The sequence below is a fragment of the Lissotriton helveticus genome, chromosome 4_1 (genome assembly GCF_964261635.1).
Source record: "Lissotriton helveticus chromosome 4_1, aLisHel1.1, whole genome shotgun sequence".
Classification (NCBI taxonomy): Eukaryota; Metazoa; Chordata; class Amphibia; order Caudata; family Salamandridae; genus Lissotriton; species Lissotriton helveticus.
In genome coordinates, this window is record NC_136063.1 from 8,368,232 (window position 1) to 8,392,183 (window position 23,952).

The 23,952-nt window shown below is 43.4% G+C and overlaps 1 protein-coding gene across 1 annotated transcript in view; it reads left to right on the forward strand.

Annotated features, from left to right (window-relative positions):
• Window positions 1–361: 361 nt before the first annotated feature.
• The window catches only part of LOC144826892 (nicotinamide N-methyltransferase-like), a gene marked incomplete at its 5' end in the record, with an annotated part of 114,640 nt that continues 91,049 nt past the window's right edge, over window positions 362–23,952 (forward strand). Inside the window, one exon of the mRNA XM_078685351.1 lies at window positions 362–500. Coding sequence (XP_078541477.1) covers window positions 362–500 — 139 coding nt within the window. The remainder of the gene's footprint in view (window positions 501–23,952) is intronic.

Here is a 23,952-nt window from a genome sequence, read left to right on the forward strand (position 1 = left end):
GCGGGTTTGGCATTGTCTTTGCTTTTTAGTTTTGTGTAGGACATTTTGTAAAAGGCCCAGCTCTTCTTTCAACAACCTGGGAAATTCATCACAAATGTTGCCCTATCTAGGTTCTCAGGAGTAAGAAGGACCTTCTCTTTCTTGCTGGGATCTAGATTCCTTTTGGTTCTGCCATCCCAGCAGGATGGACCTCGACTCTTCAATGTATACTTTACCATATGTATCCCGACCTTTGAATTGAATGGTCATCTCTTTCATTCCTAGAAGGGGTATCGGCTCCTTGTTCTACCATGTGGGGGATATATTAACCTCCTGCAATGTGTTCCCTACCTGTGCCCTAAAGGTCTCATAATCATTGGCGTCTCCCGCTGACATCAAGGCGCTCTATGACGAGAGTTTCGACACCAGGAAAGTGTTAGAGACGTATTATTCCCCACTGTCGGCCTTCAGAGCAGATTCCTTTATTTTTGCGTATCCTTACGTGCAGAAGATATTCTCAGGTATGTCCTGTTCATTTTTCACCACTTCATGGGAACCCGGTGTCTAAATTACAAACCTGTTTACATGTGTAAGCTCAGCCTACATGCACCTGCAGCCTTTTTAATGACTTTGTAACTGATCTTTGCAATAACAGTGGTAAGCAAATTTTGGGACATATTTAAAAAACATTTTTCATCCCCCTTACGCCAGGCAAAGGGATGCAGGGTAACACCAAACCTAGAATGAGAGTTTCCAAGGCACGCAATGCCACCTGGAGTGGCCAGGGCAGTTTGGTACATCTGGGGTAAAGTAAGGAAGAGCAAGTCCTGCCTTGCGCTACTCGGGGCCCGATTCACAGAACAAACTTAAGACAAAATCCTAAACGTACTACTTTTGATATTCACTGAAGGCATTTAGTAGTAGTAAAGTTAGGATTTTGTCTTAAGTTTGACTTAAGACAAACTTAAGACAGACTTAAGACAGACTTAAGACAGACTTAAGACACACTTAAGACAAACTTAAGACAGACTTTAGACAGACTTAAGACACACTTAAGACAGACTTAAGACAAACTTAAGACAGACTTAGGACAGACTTAAGACACACTTAAGACATACTTAAGACAAACTTAAGAGAGACTTAAGACAGACTTAAGTTAGAATTTTGTCTTAAGTTTGTCTTAAGTCTGTCTTAAGTTTGTCTTAAGTCTGTCTTAAGTCTCTCTTAAGTTTGTCTTAAGTTTGTCTTAAGTCAAACTTAAGAGAAAATCCTAACTTTACTACTACTAAATGCCATATGCCATATGATCCATATAGTAAATTTTTGTACAATTATTCTTTATGTTTTTTAAGATATTTGGTACTTTTTTAGCAGTTAATTAATGTAATGTAATTCATTTCTGTGAATTGTAGTGCTGTAGCAGGTTAAGGGGAAAAGGTTGGAAGTAATTTAACTATAATACATTGATGATTATTTTTAAATTCATAATATATATTTAATTGATAATTAATTATGTTATTTGTGCTATTCATTTTTTTAACGCACATTTTATGTGTCGGTTGTGGGGTTTATAGGGGTGCAGGATGGGAAGTAATTTATTTGTAATTCATTACTAATTAGTTGTTAATTAATATTAGTTAGCCCAGAGGATCGATTCCTCTCCCAGTGCGTATAAATGTACTGCACCAAACAACAAAAATTGTAACAAAGAAAATTGAAGTAAAAGCTAAAAGGTCTGATCATCTGGCCTTCTCACCAGCCCCACGAAAGAGGATCCTGCTCTACCCGAGGGCTCTCTGGTGCGATGTGCTCTTCTGCCACCTACCGTTCGGGACCCGAGAGTGGTGGTGAACCATCCAGACACTAATGATGAGCTTCCCCTGCCCCATCTCCTCACGTCTGCCGCTGGCACTTCCTGACGCTCCGGTCCCTGGCTTGACGAGTGCTGCCCAGAACAGTTTCCGGCGAGGAGACCTCCTTGTTATCTCTTCTCTGTTATAGCAAGGAGGATAAACAGTCCGACTTGGCAGAACATCCAATCTTGCTAAGTGCTCTGAGAACTAGGCCTGGGTGGTAAATTCTGTTCCGCTCACGGAATTTGCAGAATATGGGTAATTTTGCGTTCCGCGGAGAACGCGGAATATATTTTTTACTTTCATAATGCGTGTTCGCAAGATATTTATCCCCAAGCACGCAAACACCATTCACAAACAGGAAAATAGCATTGCAAACGGGCAGATCAAGCAATCCCCGTGTTCGCTGAACTTTTGCGTGCTTGCGGAGATTTCTTACCGTTTCGCTGAGCTTTGCATAGTGCGATTACGCAAATCCTGCCCACCCCTACTGAGAACGCCCAAAACAAAAATTCTGGCTCACATATTTCAACTTCCTTGATGTTGCTCTCGCCGCGCCACCTCCCGCTCCAGGTCCACTTCCAAGTTGTTCTTGTGCACGTCTGCAACACCATAACCATCACTTTCACTGCCCTGGGCGCTATGTGTAGAGTGACTGCAGTATTTACAACCTCTAAGGATTCTTATGCTTTCTTCATCTTAGACTTGTGGCTTGTGCCGGCTTTCATAGATTTTAGCATTCAATTTGTTCTGGAATTCTTTGGATTTTTTGCAGCCAAGCCTCTCGAGTGCACCCTGGCTTCATTCAAACATTTCTCCCAGCGACTCATAAAGGTGCTACACTTTTTCAATGGAAAGTTTGATTTTTGAGATTCCATCACCACCTATTAGCCTCTTCTAATACATCTTCCAGATAACAACAATTCTCATTCAGGTCACATCATTCTATAGGGAAATTTCCACATATATTTTTGTATTCTCTGGTGCTCGACATGTCATACTTAGGCCTCTCTTTCACTCCCCTACCAATCCCTCACAAGATAGATTAATGTCCCTTCTCTCTCTCTTCATTTTCCCTCACTGTCTAATTTTTATTTTAATGACATAAGGCCTTCCTCCACCTCAACAGCCTTTCATTTGGACCCCTTTTAGATTGTTCTCACACTGCCACTTGCTTCTCGGCATTCAGCTGTGTAGTTCCATCCTGATGCTCCCATATTCGCCCTTCTCCCCATGTGTTGTTCCTGACTGTTATTCCCATATCCACCATTGCCTCCCTTGCTCCTCCTCTTTTTGCCTGGCATCATGGAACCTCCACAGCGGGCTGGACAGAACCCATCATTATTCATAGCTGGTCTCACTTTCTTTAATTTTGACTTTCCCCCTAATTTTCCAAATACACAACAAAAACTTTTAAGCACAAAGCTCTCAAATCTCTTCCTGAAACACTCTTTCTCAATTACCATTTTTACATTAACATGGGTACATTAATTTTTTACCTTGTCTTCATTTTTCGTCCTGGAGAAATACCCTATCCTCAGTTCTCAAACACACCACAGCTAAGAAAATACCTCATAGCCACAAACTAACCATTTTGCCCTCCCCTTTTTACAAGGCAGAAGAGAATATCCCCATCTGTAATACTGGCATAGTGCTCATTCAGTCCTCTAACCCTAACATGGAACTCTTTGCCAATCTCTTCGATTTCTTCAAGGACAAACTCAACACTGACTTCACCTATCTCCTCCTATATCAAGCACCTAGGGATCTCCCTCCCAATAAAAACACTGCCCATCCATTCCTATCCACCCCACCTCCCACTACTCCCCCTGCACTGATGCCCACATGACCACATCTCCTGTCTTATCATCTCAGAACAGTACCCCCACTTGGATCAGCACCAACCATTCTTCCAGCCCTCACTTACTTAATCCTCATATCCAACCTAATAACGGTATAATTCACAGCACTGATCCCTCTCAGCTTGGGATCCACATCTCCCCCAACTGCATGTGCAGGGGCTCCCACAAACCCATGTCTCTCCGTTCCTCAACCTTAACATGCTCCTCCTCTGACATCAATATCTCTGGACGGCAGCCTCTCAACATTCTACCCACCCCTTGTCTCTATGACCTCTCTTCGCTTCCCCTCACTCCTCATCACATTACAGTGCCAGACCATAATCCTTTCACCTCAATATTTTGGATATCTCCCCTCCCCGTCACTTCTCTGCTGTAACACCACTCACACTAATACCCCCATACGCTGGATACTATACAATCTGATATACAGTTGTTGTGGGCTGATATCCTTACTCTTCTATGCATCACTCTAACCTGGAACTCGATATGTCAAACGTTTCGATCTACCACTAGCATCGTAATCTTCCCTCTCCCACTCGCCCTCCCTCATACTCTGGACCTCAACCTAGATGGAGATGCAAACCTAATCTAGACCATTCCACCCGACCAACAGGCTTGGCAACTACCTTTCGACCACAGACATCCTCTCCCTTCTCTCTCTTTATGGGTGCATTCACCACGTCCTACCTCCAGTTAGTATTCAAACGATTATCATCCAAACGCCAAGGAAATCACATACTAAACCCTGCCTCATTGATAATTGTAACCTCAAACTTGTCTCCATCTTCCATCTTTTCAACTATTGTTACCAAAACCAACCTAAAATGCTCACTATTCAACTACATATCAGCAGTGAATCTCGTTGCCAACATACAGGACATAATAGTCAACTTAGACCTGGATCTCCTATTTCTCACTGACACCTGGCTAAATGATGTCTCTTCTACTATACTCGACAACCTTGTTCCTCGCAGCAACTCTATTATTCGTCAAGATGTCTTGGGGTGGGTATTGCTTGTATTTATCATTCTAAGCTCTATGTTAAACAATCCCATTCCTCTCCAGCATCTAGCTGTGAATATATAATGATCAACATCCTTACCAAAGACAACATCACCTGCACTCTGCACACTTTCTACCATCTACCTGGGGATAATCTTACCTTCAATGAACAAATCATGGAGATCATCTCCACCAACCTTGCCACCTGTAGCAACCAGATGTTCCTAGGCGAGTTCAACAAACATTGGAATGACAAGAATGATCCACTAGTGAATTGCTTCAAAGCCTTCCCCCATGACATCAGACATACTGCAATTGTGGAGAAGTGTGGCTCAATGGTTAGAGCGCAAGGCCCTGATGCAGAGGTCTGGCCCTGGACCAGGGTTCAATTCCCAACCTCGGCGGGTCTTGGGCTCAAAATTCCACGGACCTGATCATTCTCGCCTCGGTGCCTATTCCAATCATGGAGTCCCACTCTGCAACTCTGGGCAATAGCTTGCTTAATCTCCACAACGGCCCCCACAACGCTATTTACTCAACTTTCAAAAAAAAATTTCTTTGCATGCGATTTTTTCCTGCCTGTGGCTACTTAGCGCAGGGTGTCACAACCGCTTATAAGCATAATCCACATTACGAGTGGACATACTAGTTTCTTGAAACCTGTTTCGCTATTTTGCATTAAACCTCCATTTACCGATGAGAAGTTGACGCACTAGTCACCCGTATCCGGGTGTTTCTACTCTAAAGCACTTAATATGCTTCCGGGTCATCAGATCACGTGACTGCACCCGGAACTGCCACTGAGCATACTAACTCTGCCGGCGCCGCATCCCGCACTTCGGGTAAGAGTTCAATAGATACCGTTTTTCTACAAAGGTGGGATTGAGGGGAAGTTATATACAACAGGTAACTCCCCTGCCACCATTTACTCGAGATCCCCCAGCGATATTGTTAGACACGTCCAAGATCCATTGGCCGTCATAGGACGGATTATATTTAGGGATCTTATTTTGCCTTTCTGTTATAAGATAGTCCCCCTCAACCAACTTTCTAAACACTGATCTAACTTTTAGCCCATGCGCTTGAATTGATATTTAGATCTTTAATTTTGTTTTTGACACCGGGCAAAGGTTTAATTATTATTTTTCCTTTCCCCTCCCCCCCCCATTTTCATCTCTCATCTCCCGCTTTGCCACGTGGACTTTTTCTTCATCCCTAAGGGTGTCACGCATAAGGATACTACAAGTGTGTGCATCCAACACATGTCGACTAGCAGTCTAAACGGAATTAGCGATTGGATCCCCACTTTAACAAGTGTCACCACGAAACAAAGGTGAGCTTTAATGAACTACAAATGATTTATATTTGGTGAAGTCCTTTCGCTGAGGTGGTTTTCTTACCCATGACCCACTTTCTGCTAACCCTAATCGGTTACATTTACCTTTATTCTAGCTACTTTGGTTACTCGTGGGGATATTTTACTTCTTATACCAAGAACTCATTTTTTACTGAAAGGAACCCGGTCTCGAGCGGGGCCGGGACGGAATTATCACCGGCACTGCGGTGAGTTTTTGTACATAATCTGAATTACCACTGACTGTGCATCTATTATTTAACAGTTCACAGTTCACACGTACACAACCTTATGGTTCTCTGTCTCTTTTCGTTTTGTGACATTACAGACCTTTGGTCCTACACAGACCATCTACAGGTAGGATGCGTACCATCAACCTTTGGAATTTATTGACGGGTCCTAGACCGCCGGTCGGTTTGTCCTACACAGATTGCACTGTTCCTAAGATAGCTTGTTTGTGCACTGCACCTTGCACTTACCGTCTTCACATGTCCATCGGCGAATACACTTTTAGCCACCTTCGTTTGGTTTTTCACTCAATACTTATAAATTAACAGTACATTTGCCTTCCATATACACGAAGAATCGGATCCGTTCACAGTGACTTGTAGTTTGGTGTAACATGCAACCACCACTCTTGTCATTTGCATGATCATAATCTCTCACCCACACTGCACGACCGCATGGATAACTATCACAACTGAGTACGCATCACTGCTGTCTTTTGAACATCATGTACTCCATCCTGTAATTTTGTATCCTCCCCAGCCCTGATGAGTCGCGGGAAAAGGTGTTTCCCGGCGACGAAACACGTGTCGGCTGGCATTGTTTGAAGAATAAAAGAGGAGCCGGAACATTGGTGTCCCCATTTTTATATGCTGAATTTGCACTTTTACTTCCTCTGACAAAACCGAACTTTAATGTCCATTGTGACATCCGATTTGCTCAAATCCTTATTATAAGTGTGCAGTGGGTCCTGTTTTGATTGTTCACGTTGTGTTTCTGACACAACTTTGAGAGGTCTAGGGTCTTACCTCTAACCCATTCGCACCTTTGCTTCAACATAGCTACTGCGTTTTACCAATGAGCTGTGCGCCCAGTATTTCCCTCATCTGTTAAATACCCTGTCCTATATTGTACACAACGCTAAGGATGCCTGGCCTCCACCTTGGGGGTGCCCAGGAGTGGACACCTCACAGGGAAAACCAGGATGGGTTCCACAGCGATATTCGTGCAAGCGCTTTGAGACCCTTGCGGGTGAGTAGTGCGGTATACAAGTATCAATTTACATTTACAATTGGACCGATCCTCACTGCATCACCTTTTCCATTCTTGAAAAGGCAACCCTCCGCAAAGACCAGCCGGTGAAAACAAAACATTGGATCAGAAACTCCCTCAATCTCATTCCAGACATTATTTCCACCACCAGCCTTCACCTCTTGTCTCCTCCCACTGATGAGGTTGATGCTCAAGACCTCACTAAGCGCTACAGTAGCTCTATGTCTAACATCATGGACTCCATTCCCCAAATGATTGAAGACAGTCCCAGTAGGAAGATCCAATACCTGGTTCAATTGTAGCCTGAATGAGGAACACTGCACACTGACACTTGTAGAAAGAGTATGGAGACAGACCCCATCTCTTTCAAACCTTAAACGGTTGAATAAAAAAAGAAGGAACCACAATAGGTACATCAAAAGTGCCCAATCATCATATTTCCATCAGCAACTGGACACGGCATTCAACCATCTCAAAAACGTCTTTGAACTGGTGAAACAACAAACTAACGGGAAATGTAAATCCTCCACACCTGACACTGCAACCCTACCTAATTGCCAAACATATTCCTCCTTCTTTTTTTAGAAAACCAAGTCAATTGACAATGAGCTCCGCATTGCTCTGAATTTCTCACCGCCTGCACCTCCACCTCGCAGGAAGTGTGTCCTGGCAACTATCTCTTTAAACCTAAAAACAATATCTTGTGGTCCATCTTTTAGACATTCGAGGACTCTGGCAGTTCAAAACTACTGTCTTCCATTAAACTTTCCAACCATGTGTTGAAAGTAAGGAATGACAGGAACAGGAGTAGTTCTCAGTATTGCTTTATTGGCCATCCGCTCTGCACAACTCACAAGAGTGCCCACATTCTAAGGTGAAGTCCAGGTGGGGGAATCCAAGGAGAGGGTAAAGGGAGGGGGAAAAGATCATTCAAAGAGGTATGGGAAGAAAATATATAACACACCTCCCTCCTTAGAAGGAAAACAATAACAGCAAGTAAAGTTTCTTTACATATCATGTAAACATTTTAGACATTACAACTTTTTCACACCTCCACCATTGTCCATTATCAAGGAGAACTACATTGTTGAATGATTTTACAATGTGACAAGGAGGGTAGAATTTGCTTTGACTGTGTGGGTCTTTCACGCTTCACCTACTCTCCAACTGGATGCCTAGACCCCATTCTTTTTGTCATACCATTCTTTATAGTAGATTGGTGCAGATCGATCTTCCTACTAACCTCCTCAGGGCTAGGATCTACTGCTCCACCACCTCCCAACCAACTATGGTAAAGTTTCATGCAGGGCTCTCTCCTTCTGAGGGAAACAAAAGGGAAAACTCCTGTTATCAGGTTAGGCGTAGTGTGGTATGCCCATAAACAGTCACGTAGGGATGACTCTAGGTTGTTTGAGTTGGTTATGGCCTGTTGGATGTGTTCCTTGATCATTATATTTGTCCTCTCAACCAGGCCATTAGTTTTAGGGTAATACAGAGCAGTCAATTTGTGTTTGATGTTCATTTTATTTAAGAATTCCTTCATGGGTTGAGATGTAAATTGTATACGATTGTCGGTGACTTTGGTGGAAGGTATGCCCTCCTTGGAGAAAACGTCCTTGAGGAAGTCCAGGACAGCATTAGTGTTTATGCAACTTACAAATTCTGCGTGACCCAATGGGAAGTACAGTCAACCAAAACCAACATGAACCTCTTCTGGATACTCAGGGAGTCCATGGGTCCAATAATGTCCATGGCTAGTTTACTCCACAGCTTCAGGAATACGATAACAGAGAAAAAGGTACCTTGTTTAGGGATTTAGACTTATCACTTCTGGCACAACTGACGCAGTCCTTCATAATCTGCTCTGCCATGATGTCCATCCTGGGGAACCAGAAGCTAGCACGTACTCTACTTTTGGTAATGCTGCATCCCAAATGTCCTTTGTGCGCAAGTTCGATGATCCTCCTTCTGAGACCTGCAGGCAGTACAAATCTATTTTGTCTGTAGAGTTTGTCATCGATGATACTTAATTCAATCCTGACTTCCCAGAAGTCATTGAGTTCATCTTCCAGATCACTGCACTTGATGGGCCACCCATCTCTCAATTTAATCTTAATCCTGCCCTTTCTTCCATTCTTCCTTTGTAATTGCTGGATCATCCATCATCATGATGGGACAGTCTTGCACCCCAAGGGTTGTTCCACTTCCAAGGGTGTTCTTGACAAGAAGGTGGCAATTGTGTTGTCTTCACCAGAGACATATTTCAATCTGAAATTTGTGGGCCCGATTCACAGAACTAATTTAAGACAAAATCCTAAACTTACTAATTTTGGTATTCACAGAAACAGAAGTCATTTAGTAGTAGTACAGTTGGATTTTGTCTTAAGTCTGTCTTAAGTCTATCTTAAGTCTGTCCTAAGTTTGTCTTAAGTTTGTCTTAAGTCTGCCTTAAGTCTGTCCTACGTTTGTCTTAAGTCTGCCTTAAGTCTGTCCTACATTTGTCTTAAGTCTGTCTTAAGTCTGTTTTAAGTCTTTCTTAAGTCTGTCCTACTACTTTTGGTATTCACAGAAGGCATTTAGTAGTAGTAAAGTTAGGATTTTGTCTTAAGTTTGACTTAAGACAGACAAGACAGACTTAAGACAGACTTAAGACAGTCTTAAGACAAACTTAATACAAACTTAGGACAGACTTAAGACAGACTTAAGACAAACTTAGGACAGACTTAAGACAGACTTTAGACAGACTTAAAACAACATCCTAACCTTAGCACTACTAAATACCTTCTGTGAATACCAAAAGTAGTACGTTTAGGATTTTGTCTCACGTTAGTTTTGTGAATCAGCCCAAAGTTCTCCTGGGCCAGAATCTATTTCCCAATGCATGGAGTGCAGTTTTCCATACCTTTCACAGTGATGATGAAGGTGAGGGGCTTGTGATCCATGCGGATGGTGAAGTTTAGTCCCCACAGAAAGAATGTAAAATGCTTCACAGCCCAGAAGCACACAAGGGCCTCCTTTGCAATTACAAAGTAATTCTTCTCTGCCTTCGTAAGGCACCGTGAAGCAAAGGCGATGATCCTTTCTTCCTTTCCATGTCTTTGCGATAGTGTGGCTCCCAATCATTTTTTGGATGCATCCGTGCTAAGAATAGTTTTCCTCCTAGGATCAAAAACCCTCAAAGCGGGGAAACTTAGGATTTCTTCTTTGAGCGTATCCACCACCAATTTATGCTGCTCACACCATTCAAAGTCTTTTTTTTTTTTTATTCTCGTACTGGTTCACATTTGGATGCGAAGTTCTTTATGAACTTGGCCATGTATTCCATCAGCCCTCGGAAGGACTTGAGTTTGACTTTGTTTTTTGGATATGGAGCATTCCTCAAAGCACCTAGCAAGTTTCCATTAGGTTTAAACCCTTCTTCAGAAATTGAATGGGGAAGGTATTCGACTGATGTAACCCTTAACCTGCACTTAGACTTCTGTACCGTGAAACCTGCATCCATGTGTTTCTTGAAGACAGTCCTAAGAGTGCAGTCATGGTCCTCCACTGTACGTCCATACACCAAAATGTCATCCTGGAAGCACGAGGAGCGGTCAACGTACTTCAAGAACAGTCCATGGGTTGAATAATTCCATTCTCGCACATAAAGTTATTTTTCTAGAGGCTCTCTCATTAGATTTGGAACTGTGTGCAATTTGTGAACCACGGGTTTGGCATTGTCTTAGTTTTTTAGTTTTGTGTAGGAAATTTTACAAAAGGCCTAGCTGTTCTCTAAACAATCTGGGAAATTCATCACAAATGTTGCCCTATCTGGATTCTCAGGAGTTAGAAGGACCTGTTCTTTCTTGCTGGGATCTAAAATGATTCCTAGTTCCTTTTGGTGCTGCCATCCCAGGAGGTTGGTCCTCGACTCTTTAATGTATACTTTACCATATGTATCCCTACCTTTGAACACCTCTCGACTTGTGCAGGCCGTCTGTCTGGCAGTACCGTGGGTGATGTTGTCTCTGGTGCACCTAAAAGCAAACAAGAAAGAAGAACTTCAGTGAAATGTAGCATTGTTGCAGTTGAATACTAGCACAACAAAACAATATCATTTAGTGTGGTCACTGGTTACTTAAGTTACTATAAATGTTTAATAATACAGTGTATCCATTCATAAAACCACACCAACATAAACTTTCATGGTGTACAGTACACACAGGAAGAATAAGAAAGAGCAACAACAACAATACACAGATGTAACTGTTTGCTTTATGTGCATCATGTTGGGATGTAGCACTCAGAGAGGTTCAGCCAACAATGGAATAATCAGTGGACAAGGAAGGCTGTTGTGTGCCGATAGTAGAAATGGGGCTGATGCTGGATGTTAGGAAAATAGGGGAAGAAAAATTAAACAAATAACAGAAAAAAGTTAAGCCCCCGGATTAGATAAGATCCCTCGAGATCTAATCTGCAGTGAACCGACTGTATGGACACCATATCTTTGGGCGTTATTTAATGCCATACTCCAAGGTATGAAAATACCTCCTAGCTGGGCTGGAGCTGAAATAATCATCATTTATAAAAAGGGCTCACCGTTATTGCCCACAGACTACAGGCCGATTAGCCTCATAGATATTACACAAAACATCTTTGCTCGTGTGCTGCTGCTCCAGCTGCAGAGCTGGACGGAGGAACACAATATACTCTCCCCCCTACAGGCAGGGTTCAGAGAAATAATTTCCATATTGGATCAAATCCTCAGGCTACAAATATTACATTGGAAAATCGTGTGTTTGGAGGGTGGCAGCCTCTACCTAATATTTGTAGACCTGAGGTCAGCATTGGACCTGATCCCAAGGGAACAGCTGTGGGCAGTCCTTCATGAGATGGGGGTTCCACCGTACCTATGCCAAGTCATAAAGCGATTGCATGATGGAAATATGCCCAAATTAGATTTGGCAAGGAACGAAATCTCACGGCCCCCATTCCCGCAAACAGAAGCGTCCGACAGGGATAAGTGCTTGCCCCAACCCTTTTTAGCCTTTATATAAATGGCTTAGTTGACTTTCTGCTTACAGAGAAAGACTTGGACGTTCCCAAGTTGGCATCACGCAAAATCCCAGCAATGATGTTTGCTGATGATACCCTACTAGTATCTAAATCACCCATGTGGATACAGAGGGTACTAAATAAATTTAACACGTTCTGTATCAAAAGAGGGCTCAAAATTAGGCATGGGCTGAAAATTCGTTCCACTCGTGAAATTTGCGGATTTTTGGCAATTTCGCGTTCCGTGAATCGCGCGAAATTGCCCAAAAATACGCAATGCGCAAGTTCGTGAATTTTTTTTGGCATCAAAAATACAATCTTGTGCGCGCTGTGTTGACTTACCTTGATTCTGAGTTTGCCGAGTTGTTTTCCTCCCGCGAACAAGATGGTCGCGCCCAAAAACGACTGCATGGGTTAGTTCACGGTAGCCGCCTTGAAAAAAAAATGCGCGAACACGCCAAAATAAAAATTTTCGCAAGTTCGCACAAATTTCAGATTTTGCGGACCGCAAATTCGCTTTCGCACAAATTCACAAATTTCACCCATACTTACTCAAAATCAACCTTCAAAAAACCAAATTCATGGCGTTTAACACCACCAAAGTGCCAGACGAAATCCATCTCTAAATGGCAAACCCCTAGAGAGAGCATTCTATTTCGACTATCTTGGCATCACCATCACAGAGTCCATGGAGTGGGGGACCCAAATCAAAAAATCAATCCTGAAACTGGTGCAATCTTCAGGGGGCCTCATGAAGTTTTTTCGAATCTAGCCATAAACCTGTGAGTCCTGCCATTGAAATATTCAAGGTCCAAGCCAGGGGAGAAATATGGGGACATCGTAACTCTGAGAGCCTCACACAGACAGAAAACACCTTTCTCAGGCAACTGTTCAACCTTCCACGGAGTAGCCCTCTAACGCCGCTCCGACTGGACCTGGGCGTAAGGGCTATTGCCGATGAATCCAACCTCAGACCTCTTCTATACTATCGGCGCTGGAGGGTTACTCCAGAACTTGCAGAATACAGGAAGGAACTAAGGGGCATATTACCAAGCAATAGTGATAAATATCGCTATTGCTTGGTTAGAGAGAAAATTTTACCGCAGAGCTGCGGCGATTTTTACCGCAGATAAACCTTGGTATTACCAAGGTTTATCGCAAATGCGATAAAAAACGGCCGCAATGCATGAATATCGCTGAAAAGTCAGCGATATTCATGCATTACCGAGCTAATGCTCCTAGCCATGTTATCCACCTCCCATTGGATAACATGGCTAAGAACTGCTCAGGGCAGGTGTTCGCTTTTGGAGATATTCGCACTTAGTGCGAATATCTCCAAAAGTTGGTAATAGAAGATAGCGATGTTAGCGACTGTTTCCAGTCACTAACATCTTGACACGCCCACTTTGCATGTCATTAGTGATAAATATCACTGACATGCAAAGTGGGGCCCAAGATGGTCGCTATCTCCTACTAGCTGTCGCTAACTGGTGTTAGCGACAGCTAGGTAATAGGGAGATCATTTTATCTCCGCTTTCTTGGCTTTTAAAGCCAAAAAAGCGGAGATAAACCCCCTTGATAATATGCCCCTAAGAGAGGTGATGAGTCTACCGGGGGCGGGCAAAGCAAAAGGGATTTCGTACATTCGACACATGTCAGCTAGTCTGGGACGGGTCGAACTCTGGGGTGACCTGAAGGTTGCTTGTGCCTCAATCACTAAGGGATTGCTACGGGGAGTTTAAATTAGCCCAATTCCAAAGCAACCCTTTAGCAGGCAAGCTGACTGCAGCCTTTTTAGAAACTAAGGATATGTACAGCCTCGAGCCGGCAATGAACAACATCAAGCCGACAACTGCAAGAAAGCTTTATTTGCAATTTAGACACGGAGTAACTAAGTGCATGTTCTAAAAAATGGACCTGCTACTTATCTATTTAATTTGCCTAATGCACTTTCAAATGCCAGTACTGTCTCCATCTTCGATTAATTTATGTTACATCTGACCCGCTGCCTTATTGGTGAAGCATCCTGAATAGATCGCACCATAAACTTGTGCCAGGCCATACTTATGTTTAAACTTGTGTCAGGCCATGCTTATGTATGTTTTATCTAATTGTTTTTATCGTATGTACCCAATCTTGCTAATAGTTTTAATATATCTTTTGAAAGTAACTGAATTATATGAAATTCTAGTTGTACTTTTAGGGTCAAACTGACCGAAATAAAGTTATTACTGAACTGAACTAAAAACTATTAAAAAAAAGTAAAATTAAACAAAAAAACATTTAAAAAAGAAAAAAAATAACAAAATAAAATAAAAAAAGTAAAATAAAAAAAATAAAAAAATATTTAAAAATGTAAATACATTTTCTATATAAATAAGTCAAATTATCCTTAAGTATATAATTCATTAAAGTGCTATCTTTCGCAACCTTCCATGCAAGCCTGTGGCAAAGGGGAACACTCGCTGGATGCACAAAATGGCTGCCAGCCAGTGCCACATCATAAACCTTGCCCGGCAGTTTGGGCTGGACTGTTCTCATTGGGCGCAGGGTCAAGACTGATTTGCATATGGTTGGACCCAAACTGGAATGGCCAGGTGAGTAAAAAAACAATGGATTTAGGCCCAGATCTCTGTACTGGTTTGAATGTATGACATTGTTCTGCATTCTGTCCATCAATTGTTCTTTTTGAATTTGTCACCCCGAGTGGGTCGTGTATGCTCAGATGTGAGTCCCGTGCTCTCCATGCCACTGGAGTCAAGCTATCCTGGCTGATGAGGGCTGAAAGCCAGAAACCAGTCCTAGGATGCTTGTTTCCAGTCCAGGGAGGATCTGGCCTGGCAGGACGGGCTGGGGCACAGAGTCAAGACTAATTTGCATATGGTTGGGTCCAAACTGGAATGGCGAGCAAAAAACAATGGATTTAGGCCCAGATCTCTGTACTTGGATGAATGTATGACATTGTTCTGCACTCTATCAATCAATTGCTCTTTTTGCATTTGTCACCCCAAAAGGGACGGGTATGCTCAGAGGCGAGTCCCGTGCTCTCCATGCCACTGGAGTCAAGCTAGCCAGGCTGATGAGGGCTGAAAGCCCGAAACCGGTCCTAGGATGCTTGTTTCCGGTCCAGGGAGCACCTCGCTTGGCAGTTCGGGCTGGACTGTTCCCATTGGGCGCAGGGTCAAGACTGATATGCAAATGGCTGGGTCCAAACTGGAATGGCATGATGAGCAAAAAACACGATGGATTTAGGCCCAGATCTCTGTACTGGGGGGAATGTATGACATTGTTCTGCATTCTGTCCATCAATTGTTCTTTATGCAATTGTTCTTTTTACATCATAAACAACAACAACACAGAGCAAGAAGGCATTGGTAATAAAGGGAAGACATGCAGGTCTATGGAAAAAACAAATAATAATAATAATAATAATAATAATAATAATAATAATAATAATAATAATAATAATAATAATACAGAAGTTTACATAGCGCGAACAGCTACCTCACAAGGAGGTGTCCCGGCGCTCAGTAAACCACACAGTTGTTTACTGACTGCCTACACAAAATGGCCACTGACTACATGTTTAACAGCAAGCAAAGAGGCATGGCCCCAACAAAGAACAATTGCAGGCCTATGGAACAAGCATACTAGCTACCTACACAAAATGGCCACCAGCCACATGGTCACCACAACAACAAGCAGCAGGCCTCAAAAACAAAGAGAAAAGCAGGCCACCACAATAAATGTAAAAAACTGAATACAAATATAAATAAATCATGGTGCATGCCCTCTAACATGCTAACAAAACCCTTTTACAACAGTTTTTTACTTTCTTGTGAAATCTCAACTATAAAATCCTTAAACCCAATGGTATATGCAGCAGCTTCAAATCCAAATGAAAAGTGATCAGGGGACGGAAAAAGCACTGGAAGGAGGCTACTGGACAGGAACAGGAAGTTTGGAGACTCTGGGGCACTTCCATCCTGTTGGGAAAAAAGTAAAAAAATACTAAAAGGACTCCTCACAAAACAAAAGAACGCGAACAGTCCATTTGAGGAGTTGATTTACTCCAAATTGTCCTTTCTGGAAGATTTAGATGCTTCTCGAGGAGAGAATCTTCCTCGGTTTGCCACCGCAGTGGATCTTGCGCATTTATGTACTTCACAAAAACCTGCTGAAAGTTTCTGGTGCAGCCAAAATTTGCGTTGGCAGCAGCAAAATCTCACGGCAGCACGCGGGCCGCTAGCAGATCTTGTGACGCTCCCAAATGGCTAGGAAATCTCGTGGGCAAGTGACTCCTGCATGCAGGAAACATTTCAAGCATTCCGACAATACGGACTCCATTCCGCAAACTCTACGAGCAGAGCTGATTTTTATGCCCAGGCCTACATGTAAGTGACAGTGCCATTTTACATCAGACAAACAGCAACCTTGCACCAACAATAAAAACCCAACCCGATTATTACAAGGTCGCCTGTGGGCACTAGTAACTGACTCTGAGAAAATATTAGGTGGGCATACATACAATCCCCAGGAAGATACGACCCCTGAGTAAGATACGCCCCTGGTACCTTGCAGTGTACTGTGTGAGAGGCTGACTTAGTATATGGTGCTATCTGAAGTAAGTGTAGCACCCTGCACTAATTCAAACAACCTTTATAGTGTTTTTAGTGGCCTTGACAACCTTAAAAGCTCTCTAAGTGGTAACTGTGGAAATCAGCCTTCAGGCTTAGTCCAGAAGGAGTGTAAAGCAGCTTGTTTTATCAGTACTTAATCTTAAGGTATAGGTTAAGTGAAAAAGAACCACACAGTGTAGTTTAAAAATAGGTATTTATTATTAACACTCACTAACACAATGTATTATCTCCTAACCGGAGATACAACACAATACACACAATACTGTGTCACTAGAATTCGTAATTAGCACAGAATATACAATGGGCCCCAGGGAGCGACCAAAACTTACACTAAGATATTAGAATGTGAACTACAACCTAAGTCGAGAATGGAGCCAGAAGAAGTAGAATAGGCGTGGACCGAAGGAACCACCCAAGGTGAGCATCTAGGAACACTACCGAGGTCTTGTGCAGTGTGGGAACACTACAACGTGGTCAATGTTAGTCAATAGGTACGTTTTTTGTTGTTATTTTTTTAGAGTTTTATATAGCGTGAACTAGACCCGAGACATCGAGTATCAGAGCGCTTTACATAGCACCAGTTTCGTTACAGAAGGACACATTCATTTTTGTTAGGCATGGGGAGATTACGTGATTTGCCCAGAATCACAGGATGTTGAGCATTGTTGCCGAGACTCAAACCCGGTTCCTGAGCTTCAAGGTCAACTGCTCTAGCCGTAAGGCTACATCCTCTCCCATAAGTTGCGGTTGGAGTCCTAATTAAGAAGGGCCAATTCCAGCGGACCCCAAAGAAACCCCATAAAAGATGGATGGTGTAAGAGTTGCCCCACTAGGATACCTACACCAGGGAAGCTGGGTGCATAGGTGTGAAGTGACGTTGGAAACAGGTGTACTTTGCCTAATGCACTTTCAAATGCCAGTACTGTCTCCATCTTCGATTCATTTATGGTACATCTGACCCGACTGCCTTATTGGTGAAGCATCCTGAATAGATCGCACCATAAACTTGTGCCAGGCCATAGTTATGTTTAAACTTGTGTCAGGCCATACTTATGTATGTTTTATCTAATTGTTTTTATCGTGAGGCAATCTTGCTAATAGTTTTAATATATCTTTTTAAAGTAAATGAATTATATGCAATTCTAGTTGTACTTTTTAGGTCAAACTGACCGAAATAAAGTTATTACTGAACTGAACTGAAAACTATTAAAAAAAGTAAAAAAAACGTTTAAAAAAGAAAAAATAAACAAAATTTAAAAAAATTGAAATAAATAAATACAATAAAAAAACCTACAATTTAAAAATACATTTTCTTTATAAATAAGTGAAATTATCCTCAAGCATATAATTAATTAAACTGCTATCTTTTGCAACCTTCCATGCAAGCCTGTGGCAAAGAGGCACACTGGCTGGATGCACAAAATGGCTGCCAGCCAGTGCCACATCATAAACCTTGCCCGACAGTTTGGGATGTACTGTTCCGATTGGGCGCAGGGTCAAGACTGATTTGCATATGGTTGGACCCAAACTGGAATGGCCTGGTGAGTAAAAAAACAATGGATTTAGGCCCAGATCTCTGTACTGGTTTGAATGTATGACATTGTTCTGCATTCTGTCCATCAATTGTTCTTTTTGTATTTGTCACCCTGAGTGGATCGGGTATGCTTAGATGGGAGTCCCGTGCTTTCCATGCCACTGGAGTCAAGCTATCCTGGTTGATGAGGGCTGAAAGCCCGAAGCCGGTCCTAGGATACTTGTTTCCAGTCCAGGGAGGATCTGGCCTGGCAGCACGGGCAGAACTGTTCCCATGGGGCACAGAGTCAAGACTAATTTACATATGGTTGGGTCCAAACTGGAATAGCATGGTGAGCAAAAAAACAATGGATTTAGGCCCAGATCTCTGTACTTTGTACTTGGGTGAATGTATGACATTGTTCTGCATTCTATCAATCAATTGTCCTTTTTGCATTTGTTACCCGAGTGGGATGGGTATGCTCAGAGGTGAGTCCCGTGCTCTCCATGCCACTGGAGTCAAGCTATCCTGGCTGATGAGGACTGAAAGCCCAAAACTGGTCCAAGGATGCTTGTTTCTAGTCCACGGAGGGTCTGGCCTGGCAGTTCGGGCTGGACTGTTCCTTTTGGGCGCAGGGTCAAGACTGATATGCAAATGGCTGGGTCGAAACTGGAATGGCATGGTGATCAAAAAAAAACGATGGATTTAGGCCCAGATCTCTGTACTGGGGTGAATGTATGACTTTGTTCTGCATTCTGTCCATCAATTGTTCTTTTTGCAATTGTTCTTTTTACATCATAAACAACAACACTGAGCAAGAAGGCATTGGTAATAAAGGGAAGACATGCAGGTCTATGGAAAAACACACTGACTGCCTACACAAAATGGCCACTGACTACATATTCAACAGCAAGCAAAGAGGCATGGCCACAACAAAGAACAATTGCAGGCCTATGGAATAAGCATACTAGCTACCTACACAAAATGGCCACCAGCCACATGGTCACAACAACAACAACCAGCAGGCCTCGAAAACAAAGAGAAAAGCAGGCCACCACAATAAATGTAAAAAATTGAATACAAATATAAATAAATCATGCCCTCTAAAATGCAAACAAAACCCTTTTACAACAGTTTTTTACTTTCTTGTGAAATCTCAAATATAAAGTCCTTAAACCCAATGGTATATGCAGCAGCTCCAAATCTAAATGAAAAGTGATCAGGGGATGGAAAAAGCACTGGAAGGAGGCTACTGGACAGGAACAGGAAGTTTCAGACTCTGGGACACTTCCATCCTGTTGGAAAAAAAGTTAAAAACAAAAGAACGCGAACAGTCCATTTGAGGAGGTGTTTTACTCCAAATTGTCATTTATGTAAGATTTAGATGCTTCTGGAGGAGAGAATCTTCCTCGGTTTGCCATCGCAGTGGATCTTGCGCATTTGTGTACTTCACAAAAAAACTGCTGAAAGTTTCTGGTGCAGCCAAAAGCTGTGTTGGCAGCAGCAAAATCTCACGGGAGCTTGTGGGCCGCTAGCAGATCTTGTGATGCTCCCGAATGGCTAGGAAATCTAGTGGGCAAGTGACTCCTGCATGCAGGAAACATTTCAAGCACTCCAACAATACGGACTCCATTCCGCAAACTCTACGAGCAGAGCTGATTTTTATGCCCAGGCCTACATGTAAGTGACAGTGCCATTTTACATCAGACAAACAGCAACCTTGCACCAACAATAAAAACCCAACCCGATTATTACAAGGTCGCCTGTGGGCACTAGTAACGGACTCTGAGAAAACATTAGGGGGCATACATACAATCCCCTGGAAGATACGACCCCCGAGTAAGATACACCCCTGGTACCTTGCAGTATACTGTGTGAAAGGCTGACTTAGTATATGGTGCTATCTTAAGTGAGTGTAGCACCCTGCACTAATTCAAACAAACTTCATAGTGTTTTTAGTGGCCTTAGACAACCTTAGAAAGCTCTCTAAGTGGTAGCTGTGGAAAGCAGCCTTCAGGCTCAGTCCAGAAGGAGTGTAAAGCAGCTTGTTTTATCAGTACTTAATCTTATGGTATAGGTTAAGTGAAAAAGAAACACACAGTGTAGTTTAAAAATGGGTATTTATTATTAACACTCACTAACACAATGTATTACCTCCTACCCGGAGATACAACACAATACACACAATACTGTGTCACTAGAATTCGTAATTAGCACAGAATATACAATGGCCCCCAGGGGGCGACCAAACCATACACTAAGATAGTGGAATGTGAACTACAACCTAAGTCGAGAATGGAGCCAGAAGAAGTAGAATAGGCGGGGACCGAAGGAACCACCCAAGGTGAGCATCTAGGAACCCCACCGAGGTCTTGTGCAGTGTGGGAACACTACAACGTGGTCAATGTTAGTCAACGTTAGTACGTTTTTTGTTGTTGTTTTTTTAGAGTTTTATACAGCGTGAACTAGACCCGAGACATCGGGTATCAGAGCGCTTTACATAGCACCAGTTTCATTACAGAAGGACATATTCATTTTTGTTAGGCACGGGGAGATTACGCGATTTGCCCAGAATCAAAGGATTTTGAGCATTGTTGCCGAGACTCGAACCCGGTTCCTCAGCTTCGAGGTCAACTGCTATAGCCGTAAGGCTACATCCTCTCCCCTAAGTTGCAGTTGGAGTCTTAAGAAGGGCCCGTCCCAGCGGACCCCGAAGAAACCCCATAAAAGATGGAAGGTGTAAGAGTTACCCCACTAGGATACCTACACCAGGGAAGCTGGGTGCATAGGTGTGAAGTGACATTGGAAACCGTTGTAGACCACAAGGGAGGACTTTAGAAAAGATGCCGCTGGCGAAGAACATGAAAGTGTTCGGTGGAACCCAAAGGTGGATTCAACATGAGAGGTGCCTGCAAGCAGAGGGGACAGAGGCTATGCCACGCAGGAGTGACCAGGAGGCATGGAAGACTAATGCCCACCAACGTTGGAGAAGAAGGAGAATTGACAGTATCCTTGACGTTGCAGCTGTACCAACCAGGCAATGCAGAGGGGGGCAAGGAGCCATGCACAAGCTGTCCCATGTCATATGTCACGAGCCAAGGTGTCAGTGTCCAGCATAGGCACCAACAAGCATTGGCACCGGCAACCAATGTAGTTTCAGAAAAAGGTGATGTCAGAAGCAGCAAAGTCCAAGTGACTCACAACGAGCAGGCATCGAGCAAGCAAGGGAGCCCACTGCAGCCAAATAAGACCCTCAAGAGGTCCAAGGGCTGAAGGCACAGGAGTCGCAAGAGGGCCACAAGCAACTCACCAAAATATAAAGGCATAGGTGCATAGAATGTGGTGCAAGTGAAAATCTTGGCTTTAATGGAAAGTTGATGCGGTGCACATGGGTTCTGTTCCAGCAGTTCTGATGAGGGACACTGGCCTCAAACACAGTGAGAAGGCAGTGCAGGCCTTCTCAGGAGTTGCTGAACCACCACTTGTGTTGCTGAGCCTATCGGAGTCCGTGGGACCCCAGGGTCAGCAGACCAGTTAGCTGCGTTGCGGTACCTGAAGATGAAGGGTAGTGACTCCTGCACTCAAAGGGAGATTCCTTTGGGTGGTTCGGATGACCACTGGCCCTGTGAGGAACCTGTATGGCAAATGGGCACAGACGTTGCAAGACAACGAGAACAGGAGCAGCCGGAGACTTTCCAGTTGCAGTCTCAGTTGCCAATGCAAAGTCCAGTGAGGTCCAGAGTGTCTGCATGGTCGAAGTTGAAGTGGAATGTGATCTGAATCTTGTCCTATGATGGATCTAGAGACCCACCCACAGGTAAGCCCCTAAGTACCCTCAGGAAAGGGTTGGAAGGCTCCAGTGGTCCCTCCCAGAGGAGTGGCTGGATAGTGGGGAGGATACACCTTTATCCTGTATCACGCCAGAGCGGGAGCCAATGGATCCTTGAACTGGTTTGGACTGCAGTATGCGAGGAGGGCACCAAATGTGCCCTTCAAGCAGTCTGAGTGGTGCTGGCGAGTGTCCCCACCCTGTCTAAATACACAAAGTCCTGTCTAGGAGGTGGTCACACCGCCCTGTAAGAGGATAACTATCGTCCTGCCTTCCTCTGCTCAAGCTTGGCTCCGCAGCAGGAGGGCAGAATTGTGTCTCTCATCAGCAGCAGCCATAGTTTGCAGTCCGGGTCTAGAAGACTGGTCCCGCGAGCACTGAGGGTATCCAGGAAGAGCTTTACTGTGCATGGTATCATACCATTTACGGTGTGGTGGTATGATCATACCCTCCACACCTTTCACGGTGTGGGGGTATGCTTCCAACATGTTTCATAAAAGACATAACAGGGTTAGTTACTGAAAGTTTAGAGATGGTCATCGCGTGATGACGCATGGCCACTCTATGTATCTTAATGGCTGATGCACTTACAAACCGGGAGAATGGACTCCAAAGTTTGTAGGCGCGTCCTGCTCATGCAGAGGTACCCTCACACATAGAACCAAGCACACTGCCTTCAGGATTGAAAGGTCTGCCTTGGGGTGACTTTAACTGCAGTGACCTGAGATATAAGGTTGTAAGTGGTGCTAGCACCGGCTTACAGAGGCTACAATTTCAGGCCTGTAGCCACAATTTGAGTGGGCTCTCATGGGTGGCATAATACGTGCTTCAGCCCATGGGAGACCCCTGGTATACCTATACCCTGGGTACTTTAGTGCATGTGCTAGGGACTTATCAGGATACACCAGTAGTCATTCTGAAGTGTGCCTAAGTTCTCACCATGTCCAATTTATGAAAGAAATACAGATTAGCAGGATCCCAGTCAGACTAATCTAAAAAACATGACACCAGCAAAAAGTAGGGGTGACCATGAAAGCAGATCCTACTTTCCTAGGTACGGTCAGTCTTGATTTTGGAAAACTGAGTGCAGTGGTGACAAGGGGTATTTCTGACCACACAAGCAAGGAGTACACACTGTCTGATTGTGAATGGGCATGTGACCTCTTTGAAGTCTCCTATGTGGCCCAAGCATGATGTTATATGTTATAAACAGAAAGATGCAAACTATGATGCCAAGAGGGAACAGAACAAGAAATAATTGATTCCATATAGGACATCAAAAGTGGAAACGGGAAAGTCTAAGAGGAAGTTGTCAACATTTGAAGAGCCCAATGAAGGTGCAGGGGAAAGACACAGGTACCTAGGCAGGAAGATCAACACGCTGGGCAGGGAAAATCAGCAGAGTTTGAGAAAGGCGTTCTCCCAGCAAAATCAGGACAGGATCTGCTGAACACACAACAGATACGCAATATATCTTCTTTGGCATCAACTATACACATATAATGGTAAATAATTACAGAAACAGGAGATAATAAATCAGATTCGAAAGGAACAGTCTAACGATTCATATGTTTCTCAGTTTTAATGGGTATGTTATTTTTAAATATA